This window comes from Dipodomys ordii, unplaced genomic scaffold (genome assembly GCF_000151885.1).
Source record: "Dipodomys ordii isolate 6190 unplaced genomic scaffold, Dord_2.0 Scaffold2, whole genome shotgun sequence".
Taxonomy (NCBI): domain Eukaryota; kingdom Metazoa; phylum Chordata; class Mammalia; order Rodentia; family Heteromyidae; genus Dipodomys; species Dipodomys ordii.
In genome coordinates, this window is record NW_012267218.1 from 9,972,402 (window position 1) to 9,989,442 (window position 17,041).

The window sequence follows — 17,041 nt, forward strand, 5'->3', positions numbered from 1 at the left end:
AAAAAAAATGTTTAGTTCTGTCAATATATACATTTTTTTGTCGGTCATGGGGCTTGAATTCTTGGCCTGGGCACTGTCCCCCAGCTCTTCAGCTCAAGGCTAGTGCTCTACCACTTGAGCCACAGCGCCACTTCTGGTTTTCTGGTGGCTTATTGAGATAAGAGTCTCATGGACTTTCCTGCCTGGGCTGGCTTTGAACCTCGATCCTCAGATCTCAGCCTCCTGAGTAGCTAGGATTAAGGCGTGAGCCACCGGTGCCTGGCTTGTCAATATTTTTAAGGTGAGGCAATAAAATATTTTTATGTATTAAGTTACTATAGATTATATCCAATTTTAAATGCTGGATTCCTGGGAAGCAATTGCAAATGTTTATTTAGCATTAGTCTTCAACATGTTCATATCCTAAACAAATGTTTTAAAATGCAGTAAAATATTTTTGTTTAGGATTATTCACTGTCACATTATTCATCAGCAAAATGCCTTTAAGGCTTAAGTAAATTGTATACACTTATTTTAGACTTTCAAAAAACACTTGAGTGATGTGAGAAAATGGTCAGGATAACAACAAATTTAAGAATGGTGCAAAGCTGTATAAAGTGCTTATAAGAAGTACGTTGCTGTGTTACCACTGTTGCTATCTCGTTATTGGCTTATGTGTGATTAATTCCCGTCTGTATTGTTCCCAGCTGCTCAGTCACTCTCCTCTTCCCATCGACATCAGAAAAGGTGAGAGGAAGAATTTCTCACACAGGAGCTTCCAGGAATAGATTGAGACACCATTTGCTTTTCGTGACCTAAGCCTGAAGCAGGCTGTCTGTGGCCATCTGAAGGGACTTGTGAAATATAAGACAAGCTTTATCATCATCATAGCAAGTCAGTTGTCAGCTTCCGTGGCCATCCGTGAACACTCAGGGCACTGAGCAGTCCAGAGTTGGCACACTCCTACTCTGTTAAATCCAGCCGAAGCAGGTAATATGGCTCCCACATTGAGGACTCCCACACAGCATGAACAAGGAGGACTGACTAAATGGCATGTCATGGGTCTTACTGCTCTCCCCGCATGCACAGTATGTTCTGTCTTTGTGACTGTGTATTTACTTACCTATCAATAAGGTCATCTTTCTTTTTTTTTATTTGAGTCATATTCTTCCTTTAAGACTGTAATAAAGCTCTATCAGGTGCCTACTTGTCTCATATGTAGTTGGCATAACCTTTTGGGAATTGTACTCACTCACCAGCTGATAACTAGAATATTTTGTAGATAATCCTGTGTAGCTTTCTGAACCTCTCTAGATATATATTATATTAAAAATGGTGGCTTGGAGAAACTCCACTTCCCATAGGTTTCATGACATCAAAGGTCCAGGGAAGGCAGTCAGTTGAGGATTCCAACTGCTGTCCTTTGGATTTTCTAAGCTGTTTCTGTACTAAGTAGCAGCTGATTGGCTGTTAGCAAAGTTATGTGGTCAGCTGCACCAGTCCTCTGGGAAAACACAGCTCTTGGGGAGCTTCTTTCTCAGTCTATAAGGAAGTAAATGGGAGAAAAATATAGAAAGTAAACAACAACCAGTTGGACACCCAATTAGAGGTAATTACAATAACATTAACAAAAAGGCCCTATTACAGTATGAATGTATAAAGTAACCACTATTCCTTGATAATGCGATAACCGTAAGTATATCACATAGGGGAGAAGAGAGGGTGCTCCTTTGGGAAAATGTCTGATTTCTATTTGGTACCAAAAAGAGAAAGTGCCCAAATATGTGGCATGTATCAATCATAGAAAACCCATGATCCCTAAATGGGGAATGGTGACTACAGTAACTGCTACCAGCTTAACTGACAAAGAAGTTGCTTCAGTGGATAAAGACATAGACCCAGAGGCAGTTCTATCAGATACTCAAACATAAACACAGTGTGTTTAATTCTCACACACTGTGTAGCAGGTGTGTCCATTTTTTCTGACTATAAAGAAGCAAGTTACTAAAGGTTAATCATGTCAGTTGACAGGGTTTATCTTACATCAAAGTCTGTGCTTTTTTGTAACCATGAGGTAACTGTTGAAAGTGCTACCAAATCAGAAAATTTTCTAATATTGAAACAAAAATGAGAAGAGTAAGACTAGTATATTATGAGCAGAATAATGATGGATAAATAAATCTATTAATTTTGGTGTTAGGTCAAATGTAATCATACACTTAATATATTTTAGTTTTTAATTTCCTTTAGTGGTCCAGGCTTTGAAATTATGCTGTCTTGCTCACAGCTGGTGCTGTCCTTGAGTCACAACCCCACCCTACTTTTTTTTTTTTGTCGGTCGTGGGGCTTGAACTCTGGGCCTGGGCGCTGTCCCTCAGCTCTTCAGCTCAAGGCTAGCGCTCTACCACTTGAGCTACAGCGCCACTTCCGGTTTTCTGGTGGTTTATTGGAGATTGGAGTCTCACAGTCTCTCCTGCCTGGGCTGGCTTTGAACTGCGATCCTCAGATCTCAGCCTCCTGAGTAGCTAGGATTACAGGCGTGAGCCACCAGCGCCCGGCTCCCACCCTACTTTTTTGCTGGTTATTTTGGAGATGGATTCTAGTCTGCTCAGAGTAGACTCAAACCTAGGTTTTTCAGACCTCAACCTCCTAAGTAGCTAGGAGGAGCCACTTGCACCTAGCTTAATTTTTCAACTTTTATTTGGTAGATCTGACTAGATCCATTGAGTCTGGAGACCTTGGTTCTAAGCTAATCTCTGACACTAAGTAGTAAGAATATTGAATATATTCAATTAATTCCTCATGTATCAATTCTAAAGTGCATTCCATGTTTTAATTAAAAGAATGAGTAGACAAATATAAGCTAAATCACTGGGATATGCAGCTAGTAGCAAAGTGATAGAGAGCCTGGAAATCACTTCTGCTCTCTCCCTTTGAACTTGCTCTCGTGGTTTTTCATCCCTCTGTGAAAGTTTAAAGGCAAAGTAAGTTTTAGTTCTATGGCCAAAACTAGATACATCCAAATGCAATAAATGGAATTAGTGATCTTACATTTATTTGAGCAAATAGAATTGGAGCAACTTAATATAAACCAGCCAAACTAGAGACCTGGAGTATAATTGCATCTCATTTAGAGGGATGAGGAAAACCGACAGTCTAATAATGATGTTATATCCTTTCATTTGAATGTTTAGGAAAATAATACAAGATGTTTCTGGTAAGAAATTCTGTGTTGCTGGACCCCAGAGGCTATCATCCTGGTTATACTAGACTTGTAGAACCGAGACAAAAGGACTCATTACTGACATATAAAACAGTATCCAGCACATGAACCTCATTTCAGTTCTTCCAGCTGTCAAGTCCCATAGAAGAAATCAACCATGGATGCTGAATTCAGTTGCTAGGCCTCCTATAGCCAAGTACAGTACCCAACGTGGCCTCAACAACAGAAATTAATTTTTTACAGTTCTAGAGGCTAGAAGTGTTGGCAGATCAAGTGTTGGCAGAGTTGTTTTCTTCTAACAGCCTTGAAGGCAGGATAGATTCTATGTCTCTCTCCTTGGTTTGTAGATGGCCATCTTGTGTCTTCATCTTCCCTCTGTGTGAGTCTAGGTCCAAATGCCCTCTTCCTGTAAGTACACTAATCACTGGATGAGAACCAATGACCTCATTTTTAACTTAACCACTTCTTTAAAGACCTTGTCTCCACGTATGATCATGTTGTGAGATTCTGGGATCTAGGACATTAACATATCAATTCCAGGTAAACAATTCAGCCCTCACTAGATACATACATGTACATTTTATGAAGTGTATTCTAGGAGAGGAACACTGATACTAGAGATTCACGTTGGAAACTACACTGTTCTTACCTGGCAGGACCTTATCCCATCTCTCAAGCCTCTTGGTTGACAACATAACCCTGAGAAAGGCCTGGATCATGAAGGCAGGGCCTTACATTCCTAGTGCACTTAGCAAGAATGTGCAAGAGTGCTCATGACTATGTGGTATGTGTCTCCAAAAGCAACAGAGTCAGAATACTGGATGAACAGACGAGCCATAGTGTCCAGAGTGCCTTCATCAATTCAGGGTCTGAATGACCTCTGCCACAATGATCTGCCATGTTAAGCCATTCCCATCTTCTGGTTTGCAATAATGATATTAATAAATGCCTTTTATGCCAGTTAGGAAATCCATTTTATTGTTTTATGTCTTCTTTTTCTCTTCTCATGCTGGGGATCTGACTAGGCCTTCTCACATTCTAGGCTTGTCACCAAACTATGTCTCCAGTCCTGGTATTTGCTTTTGTCATATAACAGGAAATACTTTTAGCTTGAAGAGATGATTTCTTTACTACATTATAGTTGATTCTATCAAAAATAACTCAAAAAGTATTTACAGAGTAATTGAATGAAAATAATTCTTATTTATTCCAATAGATGGACTCCCAATTTACATATGTCTTAATCTTGCTTTTGAATATGTTTGAATATTCATCAGGAATAATATATAATAAAGGTAAGACTATATGATTATCTCCTCAGGACTTCTCATACCTATCACTTTCTCAGTTATAGTTAAAAATGTTTTTTTAGTATTTCTTCTGTATTTTATTTTTTATTTTCTCCAAGGTATTACACCTTTTACTCTGCTATAGAGATTTCTGATGACATCACTGTGAACCATTCGCTATAATGTTTCATCAGTTACAAGTTGTGGACTATTTAATATTATAAAGGATTTATATTTGCCACGTCTTAATTGTTTGAAAAAACAATTTTAAATTTTTCCATGAGTGGTTGCACACAGTATGAATTAAAAACTGAGTTACCAGGCTAGTCAACTGAGGTTGAGGGAAATTTTCTGAAATTAATATACAGATTGCATTAGTCAATGGGACTTTCATGATGGAAAAACTTTTTAAGGAACAAGACAGAGGCATTCCTATATGTGTATACTTTTTAGATTATGCAGCATCCTAGAACATCATATTGTTGACTGGACAGATGGATGGCTGGATGGTTGGAATCAGATCTTCTAGTTAACTGGGGTTACATAAATGGATAAGTTCTGAGGTTATGCATGACAAATACATGATAATAATCCAAGATGGGAGAGGCACAGACAGACTGAAGAGATTTCAGAGAAGGGAGTGGTTAATTCCAACAGTAGAAAAGGGGCAACTCACCAGCAAAGGCTTCAAAGAGAACAATCCATCTAGGTCCCCAAATGAGTAATATTTGCATGAAGAAATATTCTACAAAGACTACATCAATACACAGGATGAATAATGGTATGGAGATAGTACATCACACAATTTGTGAAGCAAGAAGGAAAGAGTCACTTAATTTGAAGGAAGGAATAGATGTAAAATATCATAAAGGCAATGCTATCATAGAGGAACTTGAGTGTCAGGCTAAGGAATCTGGGCTTTATAATCATTGGAAGCCATTTAAGATTACTAGTTAGAAGAGTGATGTGGCTACAGCTAAAATGACTACAGAAGCATAGAGGAGGAAAACCTTTTCTTTTTTTCTGTTAGAGTCTGTGGCTGGGGTCTATGAACTGAACTGACAAAAGACATATTGGCAGGATAAAAGTATTCACATTTTATTTGCTGTTAATACTTTCACATGGCCAAATGTGAAAGTTAAAGAAAGAGTAAAAACTCCAAACAAGTGGTAAGACACCATTTCAACAAAGCAGTAACTTATGGAGCTGGGAAAAAGGAAAAGGTGTTTTGGTCTATAGTTGTAAGAGCAGGAAAGTTATTTGCAAATATATAAGAAAAAACAATAAAGAATATTATTTTAATAAGTCCTGGTGTACAGACCCATCTGTGTCGACTCTTCATCTCTAGAGAAAGGAAAGGTACAGACAGTACATTTCTCATAGAAAATTTAGAGTTTGCTTTTAGGTAGAAAGTGAGATCTGCCCTTCCTGTACCTGCCATTTCTCAAATGCCTTCAGCTTGAAATGATCACTATGACCATGTGGCTTTCTGTGGAGGAGGAGAAGGGGGGAGACTCTGGTTTCCCACAACAGCATTATGTCAAACAGATTGGTGGAGAAAAAGATGGGAGGCATTTTGCTGCATCTTGCTTCAACTTCATTGTTATAATTGTGTAACTATAAACAGGGCGATGGATTTCATAAGTAGTATGGTTTCCAAAAATATGGCCCAGAGTGGTTTTCTTATTTTATTCAATGTAGACATTCCCTCAGTGAGGGCACTTTATTTCACCACTCATGTTAAAGAGCTCACATCTGTTGAAGAAATAACTTCTCTGAATTTAACATCTTTCATTTAGTTTTTCATTCATTATTATGACAGAAATTTCTATAATCTGAGACTTTCTAGGCAAGGGGATGATCCACGCAGGTACAGGCACAAAAGCTTGGAATTGCTTCTGTCTCTCACCACAGTGTGTTATAGTTTTCCCTGTCTCATCCAAGCTTAAGAGTCTGTTGATGTGATCATATAATTCACAAAATTATACCAAAGTGTGGAGGACCAGTCCACTTATTTCACTGAGATAAGTCTAAGAAAAGGCTTCTATTTCAAGCAGATATGCATGCATGTATTTGCTATTGAGTACTGAGGGGTTAAATTCAGAGCCTCACACTCTTGTGCTCAAGGCTCCTGCTCTACCAGTTGAGCCATACCTTCAATTCTCACTTTTTGTTGGTTAATTAGAGATAAGAGTGTCTAGGATTTGTCTGCCTGGGCCGGCTTCAAATCACAATCCTGAGTTTGCAGTTTCCTAAGTAGCTAGAATTACAGACATGAGCCAGCAGCATCCAGCTCAAGCAAATCTTTAAATGAATTTAAATGCGAGAAGAAGAGAAGTAGAGAGAAGCCCATAAGCATTTTTAATGGCCTGGAGTATAGGTTTTCCATGGGAGAGTCGAAAGATTGTCCAGCATTGTTCATGCATACAGAAATATGACTTGCTGTTGAGCTTGCTGAGTTCCATCTTCCTGAGTCTCAGCTTCCTTTTCTTTAAGAATGGGCAGCAGTACAAAGGGCACAAAGCATTGTGGGAATGTCCTAACACAACATGTAAGCCCAGCAGCTGGCTCAAAGTATGTTATTCAAAGAAATTAGTTTCCTTTTTCTTACCTTCTTTCCATACAAGAAATGTTTTTTATTAGGTAATATAGGGTAACAGGGAAGATTTTTAAGTAGGAGAGTAATTTTTACTTTAGAGTCAAATTAAACCTTAAAATATGGCTGGTAGGCCTGACAAGGATGGATACAATATATTCATTCACGAATATATAAGATGGAAGTGATTTGAAAACTATTTAATGCTGCAATTCCCAGATACATTTTAAGCTATACTTACAATGCTTACACTGATATAGTTACAAATACAATTTTGAGAACAACATTGAAACTATTCAATTGGACCAATAAGATAGATGAACAGTATACAATTATAAAATAAATTTATTTTTATCTTAGTTTATATTTAATTTTTTACCTACTTCTTCCTCTGTCCCTGGTTGAATATTTGGACTTGCCTTAGGACTTTGTTTATGATGATATTGTTATTGTTATAACTCAAACTATACCGCAAGCATTTATAATTTATAATTTCAAAGCACAGCTTTGCATTGAAATCATTGTCAATGAAATAGTTGAACCCACAGAACATCTAAACCCAATTCTTGCTTATTCTCTTCTTCTTCTTTGGATCTGTCCTGGTGAGAAGCCAATCAGCTTTTTCTTGCTTCCATTTGGAGTTTTCCTTGCCTTTTTACTACCTTACTAATTCTACTTTGACCCTGTCTACTGTAGGGTTGGGCAGGGAAGGAAAGTTAAGCCTGAAGTGCTGTGTTCTGAGATTTTCATTTCCTACCTGACAAGCTGCACTTTGTGAACCTAGGGGATATATGAAGCTCACTCTCCATCTCTGTGCACTCAAATGTGTCTTTCATAGCTGCCTCCCCTTCTTTATATTAAGAATGTATTAACTACACATTTAACAAAGGCAAAGCTTCTCTGTTCCTATTGGTCACTTATTCTTTTGTCAGTTCCATTAAAAAAAAGTGTTTCTGCTTTGAAATTCTTCTGATATCCAGTTGCCATTCAGAGAGACCTTTGAGACCAGGGCCTTAGGTGACCTTATATTAATTCTTTCTTCCTAGTGGCCTGTAGGACACATTCTGCATCTTAGCCTTCACTAAGTGACCATCTCCTCATCAGCTATCTCCTGTCCTCTCAGCCAAATCATCTCTGCTCCTGTTTCTAGATAGGAATCTGAATTTGTGTTCCAAATTGCAGGGATTTGTGTTATAGTTCATTAAAGCCTCTTTCCTCATTCTCAACACAAGGAGAAGGAATCCTCTTTCCAATATCTTCATCAGTAGCTCTCTGTTAGAACACAAAATTCTCTCTCTAACCCCTTCCCCCTCTTTACGTTGCATATATCCAACACTTCCTTTTTAGCATACCTTCAAGAATAGATTTGTTATTTTTTTCTAGACTAAAATATATTTATATTTTACAGTTATGATTTTTGTTCTGTAAAAAATATTTTGTCAGTTTCAAAATTATAGTACTTTGTATAGGAATCCTTCTATCTGTGACCTAAAACCTGTAAAACAATTTTTTGTTGTTGTTGCTTAGGTAATATGAAGAGAAGCTTTGCTTGTTCCAGTGAAGGCTTCCCCAAAGACAATGAAATAATCAAGTTGTTTCTTTCCTTGAATAACTTGGTAAGTCCCCCTCACAGCCATGTCCCTTTGCATTCCCTTTAAATCCACATGTACACCCAATGGTACTGTACTCACTTGCTTTCAGACTTGGAAAGGTGAAAATCTATGCAGTTGTTTCTATTTTTGTCCACATGAATCAGCCCAGTCATTTATTTAGCTATTGAATACCCTGGGTGGGTTTTCTTTGTTGTTGTTTTTAAATGATGCCTCCTCGGTGGCTATAACATCTTGGGTTTATTTTTTCCATAGTACTAATTGGACCTTTTGAAGCTTGACAGATGTAGCCTGTTAGAGGAAAAAAAAAATAGATTACCTCACATGACCTTGAAAAACAATCTCTTCTTTCTATAACAAGTACCATGTTGTAGTTGTCATTTTGATTAAGGGATCACATGATCTTTTGATTCAAATAATAGGAAACAATAACAACAACAACAAAAAAGCATATTATTAAATTCCCACAGAGAGCCAGGCGCTGGTGGCTCACGCTTGTAATCCTAGATACTCAGAAGGCTGTGATCTGAGGATCCAGGTTCAAAGCCAGCTAGGGCAAGAAAGTCCTTGAGACTCTTATCTCCAATAAACTGGAAGTGGAGCAGTGGCTCAAGTGGTAAAGTGCTAGCCTTGAGCTGAAGAGCTGAGGGACAGTGGTTAGGCCCAGAGTTCAAGCCCCATGACCACCAAAAAAAAAAAAAAATCCCACAACTAAGTAGCATGTACCAGATCCTGGCTTCAATTTATAGCAAGACTCCCCACCTCTCAAAAAAATTATAATTTGAGCATGTGAGCATGTGGTTTGGGTTTTGTGCTTATTAAACACACAAACTTTCCAGCTAGGTACTGGTAGCTCATATCCATAAGCCTAGCTATTCAGGAGACTGAAATATGAAGGTTGTAGATCAAAGCCAGCCAGAGCAGGAAAGCCTATGAGACTCTGATCTCCAATTAGCCACCAAAAAGATGGAAGTGCAGCTGTGACTCAAGTGGTAGAGTACCAGCCTTGAACAAAAAAGCTAAAAGTTAGTTCCCAGACACTGGAAACAGCACCAAAAAAGTAAAAAGTAAAAAATAAATATATAAACTTTCTAAGGATTCTAAGGATGAATGGAAGTCTTGACAGTTAGATGGCAGGTCACTAAATTCTTTCTCAAATAAATGTTTATTCCCAAGCTAGCAATGGAAAGAAAATGGTCTTTAACAGCATTTCCTCTTCACAGATTTCTCCCTCAAATTGCTATTACTTCTTTGTTTTATTTCTCTCTTTCTCAAAGGAAATCCACTGTTTTTTCCAAACTGAAGATGAACTCACTTCAAAGGGATTGCTGAGTGTGTTCACATCCGGAGGTCTCGCTCCCAGCCTGGAAATCCTAAATAGTACTTACCATGGCATCTTCCACTTCAATTTAACGTTGGTAATTATGCTTTATTTTATTCTGTGATATGTTACTAATAAGAAGCATACACACTTTCTTATAGGATGTAGGGTGTTTTGTTCATTTGTTTGTGTTTCTTTTGCCAGTCCTGAGGCGTGGACTCTGGACCTAGATGCTAGCCTTCAGCTCCTTTCACTCAAGGCTAACACTCTACCACTTTGAGCCACAGCACCACTTCTAACCTTTTGTGTGGTTTAATTGGAGACTTTCCTACCTGAGATCATCAGATTTTAGCCTCCTGAGTCGCTAGGATTACAAGTGTGACCTACCTGCACCTGGCAGGATGTGTTTCTAAAAGATTATTTGGTAATTTTACACCAGTAGCATGCTTTAAATCCAATAATATAGTATGATTATTTTAAAGAAGTTTAAAAATGAATTTTAAACTATTTCCCTGCATATTTACTATTTCTAGTACTCCTCAGCCTTTTCTGTAGATATGTTGTCATCCAGTATCATTTTCTTTCAGTTCGAAGAAACTTTAGTATTTTCTTTCTTCCTACTCTTCCTCCTCCTCTTCTTTTCTTAAAATGTAATTTTAAAAGGGTGAAAAAGTACAGCAGTGGAGCACATTCACTGCACTGGACATTGATGAAAGTAAACTGTGTAACTCATGTGTGGAAATGGGAGGGAGGGAATGGGAAAGAATGAGGGAACAGATGATACTATGTGAAAGGAGATGTACCTATAACCTGACATGTGTAACCCTGCTGTATATAATCTCTACAGAAACAGTAAATTAGAAATATATAATTTTATTATTATTAAGGTGTTGCACAGAGGGGTTATCATTTCACAATTCGGGTAATGAGTATATTTCTTTTTGGACAATATCACCCCTTGGTTTGCTTTCCCCCAGCTTCCTCCTTCTGTTCCTGACCACAAGTTCATTTTCCACAGTGTATTCTTAATACCATGACTGCATTTGTTCACTCTTCCTCCCTCCATTTCCTCATTCCCCTTTACCCTCTTTTTCCTCTTCTTCCTTCTCTCCCCCCTCTTCCTCCCTCTTCTTCTCTTCCTCTCTTTATCCCTCCCTTCTCTCCCTCCTCCTCCTGCTTTCCTTCCCTCTTCTCTCTCACAGTACTAGAGTTTGAACCAAAAGCCTCACCCTCTCTAGGCAGGTGTTCTACACCTGAACTGCACATCCCAACCCATTTTTGCTTTCATTGTTTTTAGGATATGATCTCTCACTTTTGTCCAGAGCTAGCTTCAGACTACATTCCTCTTACCTATGCCTCAAGTGGAGTTGGAGTTACAGGTACTTGCCTGTAACTTGAGATAAGGTCTTGCTAACCTTTACTTAGACTGGCCTTGGACCACAATCCTTCCAATCTCTACCTCCCAAGTTGCTGGAATTACAGGCATGAGCTTCCACACCCTTTTGTTAGCATTTTTACAGTGCAGATCTGCTGACAGTGTATTCTCTGAGAGCCCCCCTCCCAATATAATCCTTATTTCACTTTCAGTTTTTAAACTTTATATCTTAATAAAGATATAATTCATATACCATTCAACTTACCTATTTAAAATACACAATTCACTGATTTTAATTATTCATAGAATTGTGCAATCATTGCACAAATATTTCTGAAACATTTTCCATCACCCCAAAAAGAAAGCCCAAAGTCATAAACCCTCACCCTAGTTTTTTGTCTCTATATATTTACTTATTGTGAAAATTTTATGTAACTATAACATAGCATGTAGTGGTCATCACTCCCTCTTTTTTTTTTTATTGTAAAAAAAAAACTGTACAGAGGGGTTACAATTACATGGGCAAGATAATGAGCACATTTCTTATCAAGCATTGTAGCCTCCTCCTTTGTTTCCCCTTCCCATCCCTTCCCACTCTTCACTTCCCTTCCCCCGCCCCCCCAATCCTCCCTGCCCCCTCTCCCTCCCCTTCCTCCCCCCCCCACCAAAATTGTAACGTTCATTTTCTACTCCCTCTTTCTTTGTTCAAGATCCATCCATGTTGTGGCAAATATCAATAGTTCATTCTTTTTTACAGTTGAATAATATCCCATTTTATAGATATCACAATATCAGCTAATAAGTGTCTGTTTGGGACTGTTATATCTAAGGCTACAATAAGTATTTTTGAAAAAGTTCATATTTAGGAATGTTTTCATCTCTCTTGAATACACAGCCAAGAATGAAATCTGGAATGTCTTTTTGAAGAACTCCCTGAGTATTTGTCATTTTATATTTCTGCCTCTGCTTCATAGAGTCCCAGTTTCTTTACATCCTCATCCAAACATTTGTTATGATTTGTCTTTTTATTATATCCATCCCAGTAGGTTTGAAGTGCTGTATCAGTATGGTTTTGATTTTCATTTCCCTAATAATTAATGAGGTTGAGTATTATTTGATGTGTTTTTGGACACTTAAATATCTTCTTTGGGGAAATATGTTTTGCAAGTATTTTCTTTCATTCTGTAGATAATCTTTATACTTTCTCAGTAGTGTCCTCTGAGACCATAACCGCTTGGGATTTTTCCATTTTGTTTTTGTTTTGTTTTGCTTTGCTTTGCTTTAGGAAGTCTACTGGTCTTTTTCTTTTTAAAATTTTTTGTCCTATTTTTTTTTTAGTTGGTTGTAGGAATTGAACTCAGGGACCGGGCACTGCCCCTGAGTTTTTCTGCTCAAGGTTAGCACTCAACCACTTTGAGCTACAGGTCCATTTTCAGTTTTCTGGTGGTTAATTAGAGATAAGAAATTCATGGCCCAGGGCTGGGATGTAGCTCAGTGGCAAAGCGCTTGCCTAGCAAGTGCAACGTCCTGGGTTCGATCCCCAGTACCAAAAAAGAAAAGACAAAAAAAAAAATACAGTTAAAAAAAAAAGAAAGAAAGAAATTCATGGCCCAGGACTAGTGGCTCATACCTATAATCCTATTCCAGAGGCTGAGATCTGAAGGCTGTGGAACAAAAAAACTGGGAGTAGAGCTGTGGCTTAAGAGTGTTAACCTTAGGTGAAACAAAGGAGGAGGCTACAATGCTTGATAAGAAATGTATTCATTATCTTGCCCATGTAATTGTAACCCCTCTGTACAAATTATATATATATATATATAGGATATATATATCCTAAAAAAAAAAAGAGTGCTAACCTTGAGCAAATGGCTCAGAGACAGCGCCCAGGCCCAGAATTCAAGCCCCATGATAAAAAAAAAATGAGTCTCATGGATTTTCCTGCCTCATGATAAAAGAAAAAAAAAATGAGTCTCATGGATTTTCCTGCCCAGTCTGCCTTTGAATCACAATCCTCAGATCTCAGTTTCATGAGTAGCTAGGATTGCAGGTATAAGCCACCAGTGCCCACTTTGTTTTTATTTATATTTCTGTACCTTTGATTCAAATGTAGAAAAGCATATCCTGACCCAAAGTTATAAAAATGTATCCTTATGTTTTCTTCTAGGAGTTCTATAGTTTCAGCTTTTATCTTGGATCTTTAGACCTGTTTTTTGGTTGTGGGTCTTGAACTCTGGCCTGAGCACTATCCCTCAGCTCTTAAAACCTCTACCACTTGAGCCACAGCACCACTTCTGGTTTTCTGGTGGTTTATTGGATATAAGTCTCACGGACTTTCCTGACCGGGCTGGCTTTGAACCATGATCCTCAGATCTCAGCCTCCTGAGTAGCTAGGATTACAGGCGTGAGCCACCCGGGCCAGTGTCTTTAGACTATTTTGAGTTCCCATTTGTGTGCAATGTATGGTACGAATCTTTATTTATTCTTTTGCATATAGATAGCCAGCTTTCTTTATACCATTTGTTGAAAACCTGTTATTCTTTCCCTATCAACTTATTTTTGACATCTTTGCTGAACACCCTTTGACCATGAACATAGAGACTTATTTCTGGATTCTCCATTGTACTGCACTGATGTCCATGTGTATCCTTTTGTCTGCATAGCATTTCTTGATACTGTTGCTTTGTATTAAAATTTGAAATCAAAACACATGAGTTCTCTAACATTGTCCTTATTTGGGGGTTGGAGATGGGAGTTGAGTCAGGATCTTGCTAATAGCCTAGAGCCAAGGCTGGCCTCAAAACTGACTTTGTTCTTCTTTTCAAGACTATTATGGGTAATCTGAGTCCCTTAAATTTCGCTATGAATTTTAGGATAAGCTTACCAATTTCTACAAATAACCTTCTGGGATTCTGAAATTGTGTTCCATCTGTAGATAAAATGACATAATATCATTAAAATGATATAAAGTCTTCATTTTTGTGAACATGGGATATCTTTCCATTTACTTCCATACTATTTAGCTTTATTCAACAATGTTTTGTAGTTTTCAGGAAACAAATTTTTTCCTGTTAAATTTATTCTCAACCTTTTGTTCCTTTTGTATATTGGTCTTGTATATCAACCTTTGCTGAACTCAATTTTGAGTTCTAATGACTTTTTAGGGGCTACCTGAACTTTTGAAGTTTAGCTTTGTTCAACCTGCAATTTTTTGTTGCCTTCTTTTCTTTCAGCATCTTGAATGTGTCATTTACAGCTCACTTGACAATATTGTTTCTGAGTGAGAAATTAGCTATTTATCATTGTATATCTCTGGACACATTCAAGATTTTTGTCATTGCATTTACCCACTCGACATTCACTGAGATTCTGAGCTACTTGACTTTATAAATTTACCAAATTTTGAAAGCAAGCCTGTAGTCAAAATGTTTTCTGCCTAGTTTTCTGTCTCTTTTCTTGCTAGAACCCCAGTTATGCATTTTTGGAATACATATATGATATTAGCCTACAAATCTCTACACTGTCCATTTTTCTTCTGTCATTTCCCTTTAAATTTTTGAATGGATACTTAAAATATTTAAAATTGGTATAGTAATGAAAGTACTCTATGGTGTTTTGATACATGTATACCTTGTGTAGTATATAAATCAAAGCAAACATTCTATCTTATCATACTCATTATTTCTTTACTGTGAAAACATTTAAAGCACTTTTCTGAAGGACATAGAACGTAGTGGCACCCACAGTGCTTATTATGACTCTGTTTCTTAGCATTGGGTGCTTTCAATTGTTTTTTCTATCACGTTTGCTATTGAACTTACTTTGCAGATACCTACCTTCAGTTATACTTTTCAGCTTTATTGTGTCCATTTGGGTTTTTTTCTGTGTTTTTCATTTCTATGTTGGGATCCACTCTCTCATTAATATAATATTTTCCTAAATCTGTGCACATACTTGAAGTAAGTTTATTAAATTTATTGCCTGCTGTGTGGACTTATTTTGGGATAGTTTATTGTCTATATTTTTTTCCTGAATATCAGTAAATACTTTCCTATTTCTATTCATATTTTGTCTTTTTCAGTTGAAAACTGGACATTGAATATAATAATATTGTAGCCACTCTAAAATCTGTTTTGCTCCTGAGAAATTACTGTTTTTATCCTTCTAAGAGGCAAGTTACCTTCACACAACTACAAATGATTTTAGCTACAGTTTCAGTGGCACCTATCTCTGCCAGTTATTTTAATGACCTCTGTCTGCATCCTGTAGCACAAAGATCTGGGCACCATTTATATTTGATTCTTAGAATTCATCAGACTTGTGGTTTTGTTTTGTTCTGTTTCTGCTGGTTCTGAGGCTTCAACTCTGGACTTGGGTGCTGTCCCTGAATTTCTTTTGCTTAAGAGGAGCGCTCTACCACTTGAACCACAGCTCTACTTCCAGCTTTTTGAGAAGTTTCTTGGAGATAAGAGTCTCACAAAGTTTCCTGCCCAGGCTGGATCCTCAGATCTCAGCCTTCTAAGTAGCTAGGATTATAGGTGTGAGACACTGGCACTCAGCTCTTTTGAACCTGGGATTTTCCTATTAAAATTTCAAATACTCTGCCAACCTTACATTCTTTCTCTTAGTCGTCAAGCCAGAAATGCTTCAGCTTTGTGCTACTTCCTAAGTGTGACAATACAATATTCTATTAGATGTTGTATTATTATGTGTAACTAATTAACATTTTCATCATTTCCAATCTTATGTTATTATAATGATGCAAAAATAGTGGCGCTGTAGCTCAAGTGGTAGAGCGCTCGCTTTGAGCTGAAGAGCTGAGGGACAGAGCCCAGGCCCAGAGTTCAAGCCCCACGACTGACAAAAACAAAAACAAACAAACAAACAAAAAACTATAATGATGCAAAAATGTCTTTGAATACATGTTATTTCACTTGTCTATGAGTATAAGGTAAGGAAAGTTTCTAATAGGAAAACTGCAAATAAGAAGTATATATATTTGTATGCCTTTAATTTTATTTCATGTTAAAATTAACATTGTAAAATATTGTTTTCTGATACTCTCTTTATTTAAGTTCAGTGATCGGGTTTTCTGGTTAATTGATATTCCTAGAGAAAACATCACAAGAAACACAGGTAAGAGTGTTCTGAATTAATTCTTTTTATTAAATTCAGCAAAACATTTATTATACTTAAAATTTTTCATTATCCCATGTAAATGTCCCATGTAGTTTATAGGAGATAAGAAAAGTGATTTGTGGTCTAATTGAAATTCAAGTGTTATTGGGCTTCCTGCATTTTGTCAAGTAATTTTACTATGGATTGATTGTTCTTAGATAATATATTATTCTTTAACCTCATTTTCAATAAATTGGAAACTGCATCAAGAAATTTGCAAGATGAGCCGGGCATCAGTGGCCCAAGCCTATAATCCTAGCTACTCAGGAGGCTGAGATCTGAGGATTGCGGTTCAAAGCCAGCCTGGGCATGAAAGTCCGTGAGACTCTTATCTCCAAAAACCCACTAGAAAACCGGAAGTGGCTCTGTGGCTCAAGCAGTAGAGCACTCGCCTTGAGCTGAAGAGCTGAGGAACAGTGCCCAAGCCCAGAGTTCAAGCCCCACAACTGACCAAAAAAAAAAACAAAACGAAA

The 17,041-nt window shown here is 37.5% G+C and overlaps 1 protein-coding gene across 1 annotated transcript in view; it reads left to right on the plus strand.

Annotated features, from left to right (window-relative positions):
- The first annotated feature begins 984 nt into the window (after nucleotides 1–984).
- Catsperb (catsper channel auxiliary subunit beta) overlaps nucleotides 985–17,041 on the plus strand; it is a 70,521-nt gene continuing 54,464 nt past the window's right edge. Inside the window, exons 1-5 of the mRNA XM_013013329.1 lie at nucleotides 985–1,067; nucleotides 4,419–4,497; nucleotides 8,615–8,703; nucleotides 9,975–10,115; nucleotides 16,466–16,526. Coding sequence (XP_012868783.1) covers nucleotides 1,038–1,067; nucleotides 4,419–4,497; nucleotides 8,615–8,703; nucleotides 9,975–10,115; nucleotides 16,466–16,526 — 400 coding nt within the window. The 5' untranslated portion in view covers nucleotides 985–1,037. The remainder of the gene's footprint in view (nucleotides 1,068–4,418; nucleotides 4,498–8,614; nucleotides 8,704–9,974; nucleotides 10,116–16,465; nucleotides 16,527–17,041) is intronic.